This window comes from Trypanosoma cruzi, genomic scaffold (genome assembly GCF_000209065.1).
Source record: "Trypanosoma cruzi strain CL Brener 1047053517011 genomic scaffold, whole genome shotgun sequence".
Classification (NCBI taxonomy): domain Eukaryota; phylum Euglenozoa; class Kinetoplastea; order Trypanosomatida; family Trypanosomatidae; genus Trypanosoma; species Trypanosoma cruzi.
This window is the reverse complement of record NW_001849221.1, coordinates 24,120-33,521: the sequence shown is the minus strand read 5'-3', so window position 1 is coordinate 33,521 and position 9,402 is coordinate 24,120. Positions and strand designations below refer to the sequence as shown.

Here is a 9,402-nt window from a genome sequence, read left to right as displayed (position 1 = left end):
TACAGAAAGACACATTTATATATTTCCCTCTTCTTCTTTTTTTTTTTTTTTTTTTTTTTTTTTTTTTTGGTGTGTGTGTGTTGTTGTTGTTTTTTGGTTTGTTTGTTTGCTTTCAGTGTCATTGCATCCCCATAGTCGCTGCATCCATCTACAGCTACATCTGCGTCCATATATATTGCAATAATAATTATAATATTAATTAAATAATAAATATTTATTGACTCATTTTGTTTTTGTTTTTGTTTTTTACTCCCTCCTGGCTTGCGGAACAAAAAAAAAAAAAAAAAAAAAGAGGGAAATGTCTGCTGCAGACAACCACCGTAAGAAACCGGCGGCGTTGCTGGAGTCATTGTTTATGTGGGAGATGGTGGCATCCTTTAGTACACCACTGACGGTGTGTGAACTGGAGCGTATTTGCCGTGACGTGCATGCAGTCTTAACATTTAGCTCAACCGGTACCCGTCTAATGCAGCGGTATTGGTATGCGCAGTACCATAAACTTATTTGGGAAGAGAACCGCATGGATCCTTCACGACGGACACTTGATTTTACCCTCACACGGAGCGAAGGGAAACGTAATTGGAAGAAAATGTACCGCGAGGAGTACCCGTTATATTTAGCGCGAACGATACAAGGAAAAGGTGCCAACAACAATGCCATCAACATGGCGAAGGTGCGCTTTAAGAAGGAATGGAGGAATGAAATCCTCTCAGGTGAGGAACTTGCGAAGTTGCAAATCACGCCGCAGGAAGCCCTGGCACGGCGGGTGGCGAGGGATTTGGTGAGCCTTGAGGGCGAAGAAGTCAACGGCACTCTCAGTTTTCACCACCACCACCATAATAATAATAACAATAATGTTGTTGTTGCTACTGGTGCCAGTAGTATTGGTGGTTGTGACTCTGGTGTGCCGCAGCAGTCTCAACGGAGGGAAGAAGGGGAAGCGACGACGACGACAATGGCACCACGTCACCAGACGGACAAGAGAGGCAGACGAAAAGGCGGTCACGACGGTCAATCCCATGCGATGAAAGACCCGGCATTGGGACTTTCACGTGATGATTACAACAATGACAGGCGCCTTGGAAAACATAAGAGCAAACACAAAAAAGGGGGGATGCATCGATGGAGTACATTTGCGAGTGGTGAGTTGGATGACGACTATTGAGGACGGAAAACATCACAAAAACAGGAGGCCAACGACACCATCTTCTAGCAAAGGCTCTACGGGTTGCCAACCCCACACAGCGGGGACGTCCTTCGACTACTTCCAATACTTCTACTAGTAGTAGTAGTAGAGGTGGTGGTGGTTTGTTTGTTTGTCCGTTTGTTAGTTTTCAGAGATTACTCCATCTTTTAGCTCTGTTCCTCCATGCACTTCTCACTCCTGCCCCGGAAGGACTAACGAAACGGAAAATAGAATTTACTTTTTTGTTGCTATTGTTATTATTGTTATTATTATTTTGGCAACCATTAATGATGGTAAATAGTGAAATCTAAAAGGTGTTTAGATGTTATGTTGAATATAAATGAGAGCATAAGAGATAAGGGGGGGCGATGGCACCACCGTCCTTTGTTGTTGTTGTTGTTGTTGTCATTACTTTATTTCTTCTCCCATGCATGTGTGCACACATAGTGAGACCCGTTACTCAATGGTATAGTTTTTTTTTTTGCTTTTTTTTTTTTTTTTCTACTGCGCTCATTAAAAAAAAAAAAAAAAAGGGAGGGGGGGTAATAATTGACACGACGCCCCTTTGTGCCTTGTCTTCAGGGTGGGCCAAAATGGCGGCGGTCATGAGGAGCATGACGAGGAGACGCCAAAAGGCATATCTCCTACTGCCTTTGTTTATTGCCTTGACTATACTCTGGTTGAGTCTCGTGCATCTCGTCCTGTCGGTCGTTGAGGAATGGGCGGTAGCAGCGAAGTCAACGGCCGCCGAGGTTCCGGAAAAGACGGATGTCATTGTTGCCGAGTCTGCACCAGCGACAGAAGCGCCAACTGGATCCAAACTAAAGACTTTGATGGCATTGGGCTACGAAAGGGAAACCCGGTTTGACTTGGATCAGAGAAACGCATGGCGTTGGTCGAACGGGTCATGTCCAATGGCTGCAGTAGGCATTACACATGTGGCGCGTACTCACCATGCGCCCATCGCCTACCTCACATTTATATCAAATGAGAAGTTTGTGGATGGTGCTCTGGTACTTGGTGCATCATTACGTAAGACCTCTGTCTTTTTGCAGCATGAGGTGGCGGATTTGGTTATCACGATTACCTCCAACTGCGTTAGTGCGGTGTCTCGAAAACGCTTGCTTGAAGAAGGAGGATATACCCATGTGTTTGAGGTCCCTTCCTTGGCAGGCCGCATTCATGCGAAATCTGGCATATTTCGTGATACCTTTGACAAGATATACATGTTTAACCTTACCATGTATGAGAAGATTGTCTTTTTGGATGCCGACATGATTGCGATAAGGAGTATGGATAAACTTTTTTCAAAACCCAAGATTTGGGGCCCGGATTACGTTGCAGCGGTTGGGGGTAAGGATTACTTTCAGACCGGCATGATGATCATTATTCCAACACAAGAAATGTTTAACTGCATTTATGACCGACTTATTCGTGGGACACCACCAAATGGCTTTCAATTTACCGGATCATCGGCTCGTGATGGAGTACTGCTGCGGGATGTGTTTCAAAAAAGGTTTCACGCAATCAACCCAAAGTATAGTCGCAACCTTAACCCTCGACATCGACTGGACATGAAACTTCCTGGCAAACAGTCCATTGTGGCCGTTCATCTGCGCGGAATAATAAAGCCATGGCACGACAGGCGGCTACCAAACCCTCACACTGAACTTGGGAAAAAAGAGTTTGGCTTTACGTACCTGCATTGGTGGACCCTGTATGAGGAGGAAATACACAAAAAAAGCGCCTACTATCTTAAGGCGCTTCATTTTCAGTCGAAGGGACATGCACCAGGCTCAAAAGCCATTGTTGTAGACGGTATCGCATTTGGAATGCAACACACCGATGCAGGTGGGTCTCTTGTTTCACCCTTGACGCACGTATGGATGCAACGGCACTCCAAGGATGCATACACGCAGCTTCTGTCATCTGAGGAAAAGAGGCTACGCAATCGCACGCTTCCTTCCATGCGAAAAATACCCAGTCCACATTTCGGTCTTTCATGCGATGCCGTATGTGCTCAAGCGGGATTACGATGCGCCTTGGAAGCGCTTTACTTTACATCACTCAATGACTGTGAAGAATTGCGGTCTGTATTTGGATGCAGCAGATGCGAAATGGGTGTCTACTGGCGACCGCACCCCGGGAACGACTTCCCCGCCGTGGAGGATGTATCGCATGAAATGGAGCATGAAAACAAGGAACGGAAAAGGCGACTCAGGGATAATTCGACCAATTTGGTTTGTAGGTATAACTACCTGCATGATGCGCGAGGAGTTCCGAACTGCACTGCCAGCTACACGACGACTCGTCGTTACTGCCCCTGCGTGCCCAAACCGTAATATATGAGATGCTTTTCCCTGTTGCCATGGTTTAATTTTTCTGTCATTCTTTTTCTTTTATTTTTTTTTTACCTCTCTCTCTTTCTCTGTCTGTGTGTGTGTGTTCTTATTACTGAGCTTTATTTTTATTTTATTTTGTGTTTTTTCTCGTGTGTGTCATTGTGTTCGTTTGTTTGTTTTTTGTGCCTTCTGACTAGCCTGACGCACCACGGCATTGATAGAATAGGGAGAGGGAACGTACCACTTACACAGCAAGGCAATTTTTGCAGCATCTACATGATGCGGCGGGGACTTAGGCAACACGCAACGGGACTTGTGGCGGCAACAGTGGCACCAGCAGCTGCTGTGAAACTTCTCTCCAGTGTGCTTGTGACACCCTCACGGGGAAAATACGTGCGCCAACCCAGCCCGCAGTGGGACCCGCTTCACGAAGACATCAACGCACACGTGAAGAAACGTATACCCGGCGAAACTCGTGTAGATCGTGTTCGGCGCTTTGCGCGTGAGTGGCGTAATGTGGAATTAGAATTAGGTGTTTACAAGGATTCTCGTGGACGGGAGATCAAGTACAGAAAAACCTTTGTGTACCGCTACACTTACCCCAATGCCTTTGATGAATTTTGGTGGCCGTGCAAATGAGTCATTAGGGCAGAGTAGGAGCAAGAAAAAAAGAACGCATAAAAGGGTGTGTGGGAGATGAGGAAATGTGGTAGAAAAAGAATAATAATAAAAATAAAAAAAGAAGGGAGGGTTAGGGGGTAGATAATACATGTATATTTGGGTATGGGTAGGAATAATATGAACGTTTCTGTGTACGTGTATATCTATATACATCTATATATATAGACATATTCTCAAATATATTATGACACGAATGCACAAGGAAAGGGACGTCTGTATGACCGTTGTTTTTTTTTCTTCTTCTTTTTCTTCTTCTACGGAAGTCAGTTATGCCGCTATGGGATCAATTAGTCATTTGTAATTTTAAATTACATCGTTGCAGTAATTATTGGCAATGGAATTACTCCAAGCAGAATTGTTGCGACGTGTATGATCCTGTTGTTTTCTGTCGTTCTGTTGTTGTTGTTGTTTTCTTTATTTGTCTGGTTCCCTGTACACGGTACACGGGAAATCCGTCATGCGTTTACGGCACAAAAAGGATGATAGTAGACTAGACCAAAACATAAAGGAGTTTGACGTTGGATGGCTGATCGCAGTATAGCTGTGGCGACATCTCCGCTTTTAGCAGATGGCAACGATGACGACTGCACCTTCTCGGATCAGTTTGCCCTCATTGCCCGCCGCATGTGTCGTGCACTCTTGCGACACCCACAGTTGGCGTTATTTTACGACTACCCACATGTTATGTACGAGGCTTTGCATAATTTTTTTGCACATTGGTCAGCTCGCCAACAGCGTGCATCCTCCCTTAGTCTTACAATGGAGCAGACGATGAATCTATTGCGGTACGGAGAGTCCACCATACGAAGCGTGGGGCTTTCAGAAGATGCGCTTGCGCGGAAGCAGACGGCGGCGGAACTTGTAGCCGTCTCCCCTCTCATCGCCATTGAGTCTTTGTCGCATGAACTGCGGAGCGTACAGGTCTCCGTGGGAGTGATCCCTCTCGCGGAGATTGTGGAACTCGCTCGCGTGCTTGACAATGCGCAGGGGCTTGTAACGCCTTTCGGTGCACTCAACCTCGTGCATCTCGTGGCTCTCGGCGCAACCCTCTGTTTAGCGCCGGAAATGAAGACCCTCGTGCTGATGGTGTCCAGCTGTCTACACCACCGCCTGCTGTGTGCCGCCGTTTTCTATGAGTGGTCACTAATCGATACACCAAACGCAAATGCTTTGCGTGAGTTATCGAAAAGAGTGGAGAACGAGGCTTCCGACGACGGAATCAAGGAAGTCGTCAGTTCCATGCTCGGAAGCACACTTGAGAGCTTTGGAAATCAGCCCACAGATCCCGTGATAACAGACGCCACCATCGAGGTCACTGCTCCACCAGCCGAATGTATTGCGTCATCCTCTCCCGGTACTCGACCCCAAAAGAGTGAGGAAACGCTTCCCACCGCACAGCACAAAGATGGTATCGATGGCTGTAAGTCCTTAGAGGAGGATGCGGAGCTAAATGATGGAAGCGACATTGGGGTGACCGACACGGTTGATGTGCAGTTCTGGCGTCGGCTGTGCAGTTGAAGATGCGGGAAGGAAAAGACTGGAAATGCGAGAAAGAACCCGGTTTTATTATTATTATTATTATTATCTTCTTTGTCTCTGATTGCGTTGTGTCATGTGTTGACGTGCTACCTTATTAAATGTCCCCTTTTCTTCTTTACTCTCTAGGGACATATGTAAGGGATGTTTGCGAGGAAATCTGGTTCGCCAAATTAATATATCTCTTAGCATGACGAATATATTTCTGTAAGCATTTTTTGTATCTTATGAATTTCGGGAAGACTACGACCTTAGAGGATCAGGGAGTCGATAGCAATAAGACAACTTTTTATTTACTATTATTAATTACAGTCAATTTGATTGAAAGGAATGGCAGTGTTTTCTTTTACACGGCGACGGGGAGAAGCGACATTGGTGCCCGCATGTTGGACTTGGCACGCCAGCATGGCGATGTACGGGTGCAGCTCGCCTTCGTTGATGAACACGGGTCGTTGGATGCGGTGGTAGCCGCCGCCGCAACAATGACAGGCTTACGCTTGGTTTCAGGAGACATCGCCATGCACTGGGAGGAGCCGACCGTTGCGGGGCACTTTGCGAATCGCCGGGCGCCTCAAGTACCTAATTTCGAGGTTCGAGTGCTGCTGCCCGTCGTGTGTGTGCTGCCCGGGAGTTGGGAGTCCAGCAGGGGCTGATCATTGCTGGAGGACAGAGACTGAGCACCGACTACGCCAGTGCCGTCGCGGGCGTTGCGGATTGGAGTGCTCAGCTTTACTCTCAGGTGGAAGAGGCGCATAATCACCTGTTGGCACGCGGATCTCACGTTGCGGTGACCGGCGGTCTTCTTGCGGGACGCGGAGACGCCGTGTCAACGCGAGGCGCCCACCTCTCGGAGAGGGCCGCCAGACGGTGTAAACACACAGCCGCACCAAAGGCATCGTTTGATGGCTGGGGGCGTGCCAGCATCCACGTTTCCCCAACGCAATCTCACGGGAGAGAGACGGCGGGTCAACACCCATACGTCTCAGGGCAATTTTGGGCGACCACGTCTCCCTCACTCGATGCCTTTGCCCTCCCGCACCTTCCCCTTGGAAGATGGCTCCGGTGCAGAGGAACAGGTACTGCATTTCCTTGCATTGGACGTTGACACTTGGGTCCCGCGTGTATGGAATGACGTCGTCTCCGGAGTCCTCGTCGACCTCCGATGCGCATACGGTTATTGTTTGCACTAAGTGGGCTCTCAGGTTCAAATGGCCATCGACGGTTTGGTGTCGTGCAGACGCGCACTGGAGATGGATCGGGAACCCAGCGATCAGCTCATGGATTTTTGGCAGGGCCCTGCCGCAGACCTTCCGGACGCTGATCGCGATAACAACCGACCCCAGCATATCCCGCCCTCCACACTTCGTGCCCGCCTTCACATGGCCGTTCACGAGGCTGACATCTTCGCGAGGGCAACCCAGCCTCTTCTGGAGCGGCGCGCAACCCAACAAAAACAACGATTGTTGCGATTTCAGTTGTGTCGTATTTATGGACGCGACGCATCTACACGCAACGTGCGCAGCGCAGCCAGAGGAATTACTCGCAGCGCAGTTTGTCATTAAAAAACGGCGAGGGGCTTCCGGCTGCTTACGAGGGCGGACGAAAACAGCCCCATCCATTCCACCATCACCCACCAATCCGCACACAAGACGTCGCACCGCGCCACCGACGCTCCATCCGATATTTCGAATCACCCGAATCAACCGACGAGAAGGGCAATGGAGCTTATCCGCCAACGACGCTCGACTGTGGCACGACGAACCTCCGACATCCCCGCTTTGGGTCAGCTACATGAGGGGAGCGAACGAGGCGGCTCGAGAGATGTGTGCACCGTCAACGTGGAAGCAGAGAATGTCCCTAGCGGGCAATTTACCACCTTTTGCTGCACGCACGAACGGCCGATCAACGCGGAGAGCTGCGCGGCCTTTTTGGCGGCAATATTCGGCGTGGCGCCATCGACCCGACTGCAGCACGCCAGGATGCTGCGGTCCATGTTGCAAATGGATCGAACCCCGCTGGAAGTGGCGATTCTGAGGATACAAAAAATTGCGGCGCAATAAGAGGCGAAGCAGACGCACCCCTCGACAGAGGAAGAGATGGATCAAGTTATCCGCAGCCGGACCGATTGGAGGGAACGTGTTGTCTTACGACTCGCGTGGATAACGGCGAGCTGTTGGTCCGAGATTGCGGCCTTAACTCCCAACAATTTCACGCTGGAGCCGGACGGGACCATAATTTCGAATTGGCCCGTGGCGCCGAGGACGGCGAGGGCGGATCCCCACCGCGCCTTTCGGTTCTTCAGGACACGAGGGCAGGATGCGTTAGACACTATAAAGTTATGCAGGACGCAACGAAAAGCTCACGAATATTACGACTGCCCAAGTCGAACGAGCTCTGGCTCCTTGGAATGCCACGGCGCATTCCATAAAACGGGGAGCGTTGAGGCACGCTGCTCCAATCGTGGAGGCGTACAATTTGAACCCACACGTGATCTCGCCGTTGGCGGTGCACGTCGACCCGTTCGACCTTCCCCAGAGCACAGTTCGATATTTGGGGAGTTACACCACAATGCTGACCCAGGTGCCGTCGCTGGTCGCATTGATGTGAAGGGAGAAACTGCGGAAGGGCAGGAGCCCTGGCTGAGAGCGGAGGAGCGTTTCCCCATGAATTCCATCACCATGCGTCTACCATTACAAGACGCACGAAAAGGAAGCGCCTGGCCACTCCACAAGAGGAACGAACCATCCCGCTACAGCAACAAGTCAATGTGCCCGTATTGAATCTGGAGTGGATCCAGAGCCGGTTGAACCCGGCTACCTTGGAGAGACTCATGCAAGTATGTGGACTCGTCGGGCGGTCCCCTTTACCTTTATCCTCCTCCGGTAAAGCGCGCGAAGGCTCACGGAGGATTCCAACCGCCGACGCGAGATTGTTACGAAAAGCAGGAATAATCGAGGACGCTTCGTCCACAGTAACAAGCGGCGGATGGGTAAAGCCTTTTCTGTGGTGGAGGAGAAAACCACCGGTTTACGACGACGATGGATCGCGTGGCCACGCGACAAGAAGGGAGACGACCCTTACGAGGCGAATGTTCCTCTTTTACACATTTCCCATTATTTGCCACCTGTGATGGCTGAGGCCGCTTCCTGCGTGGATGTAAAGGCATCCTTTTTTCAAGTCTCTTTACCGCGGGAAACTCGGCATCTCTTTCGATGCCGCGTGGAGGACGGCACGCTGGTGGAGCTGACACGGCTCCCAATGGGATACAAGGCCGGCCCAGAAATTCTCCTGATTATTACCTCGGCAATTGCGGGGGTGACGACGGTGGTTCACCGCCTCTGGGCCGCACCTCCATTGTTGCGTATCGACGTATGGATCGATGATATACACATTGCAGGGGTCGATAAGCGGTGTGACATTGTGGGAAGCCCAGGTGCTTTTTAACGCGGATGGACGTCGCACCACAATATGGGAGGATCTCGAATCGGGCGCCACGCAGTACAACTTCCTGTGGGTGCTGTTTGATCACACTCACCGGGCGGTGTCCCTGAGTGACAGGTTTGTCCGCTCTGTATGCGCCATGCCGTCGCTGAAGTATTTAACCATCGCGGAAATGGAGGTTGTAGCGTCACGTTTTTTGTACGCGTCGGCCATTTT

At 49.9% G+C, this 9,402-nt stretch overlaps 4 protein-coding genes across 4 annotated transcripts, besides 15 other annotated features; all 4 read left to right on the top strand.

Moving 5' to 3' along the window:
• Window positions 1-6,460: a sequence feature (heterozygous, non-Esmeraldo-like haplotype).
• Window positions 31-68: a microsatellite.
• Window positions 180-219: a sequence feature (AT_rich).
• Window positions 226-247: a microsatellite.
• Window positions 271-291: a microsatellite.
• On the top strand, window positions 299-1,165 carry Tc00.1047053508677.160 (hypothetical protein, conserved; the record flags this gene model as incomplete). The annotated part of the gene is made up of 1 exon (XM_807665.1): window positions 299-1,165. The coding sequence occupies one exon, from the start codon at window positions 299-301 to the stop codon at window positions 1,163-1,165; it is 867 nt and encodes a 288-aa protein (XP_812758.1).
• Window positions 1,436-1,460: a microsatellite.
• Tc00.1047053508677.150 (glycosyl transferase, putative) lies at window positions 1,555-3,528 on the top strand (the record flags this gene model as incomplete). Its single annotated transcript, XM_807664.1, has 1 exon — window positions 1,555-3,528. The coding sequence occupies one exon, from the start codon at window positions 1,555-1,557 to the stop codon at window positions 3,526-3,528; it is 1,974 nt and encodes a 657-aa protein (XP_812757.1).
• Window positions 1,571-1,592: a microsatellite.
• Window positions 1,659-1,687: a microsatellite.
• Window positions 3,566-3,709: a sequence feature (A-rich).
• Tc00.1047053508677.134 (hypothetical protein, conserved) lies at window positions 3,805-4,167 on the top strand (the record flags this gene model as incomplete). The annotated part of the gene is made up of 1 exon (XM_807666.1): window positions 3,805-4,167. One exon carries the CDS (start codon window positions 3,805-3,807, stop codon window positions 4,165-4,167), a length of 363 nt encoding a protein of 120 aa, XP_812759.1.
• Window positions 4,248-4,269: a sequence feature (AT_rich).
• Window positions 4,294-4,392: a microsatellite.
• Window positions 4,438-4,465: a microsatellite.
• Window positions 4,732-5,727, top strand: Tc00.1047053508677.120 (hypothetical protein, conserved; the record flags this gene model as incomplete). The annotated part of the gene is made up of 1 exon (XM_807663.1): window positions 4,732-5,727. The coding sequence occupies one exon, from the start codon at window positions 4,732-4,734 to the stop codon at window positions 5,725-5,727; it is 996 nt and encodes a 331-aa protein (XP_812756.1).
• Window positions 5,773-5,794: a microsatellite.
• Window positions 5,873-9,402: part of a mobile genetic element that runs on past the window's edge.
• Window positions 6,461-9,402: part of a sequence feature (areas not merged during assembly with more than two copies in the genome that could not be assigned to a particular haplotype) that runs on past the window's edge.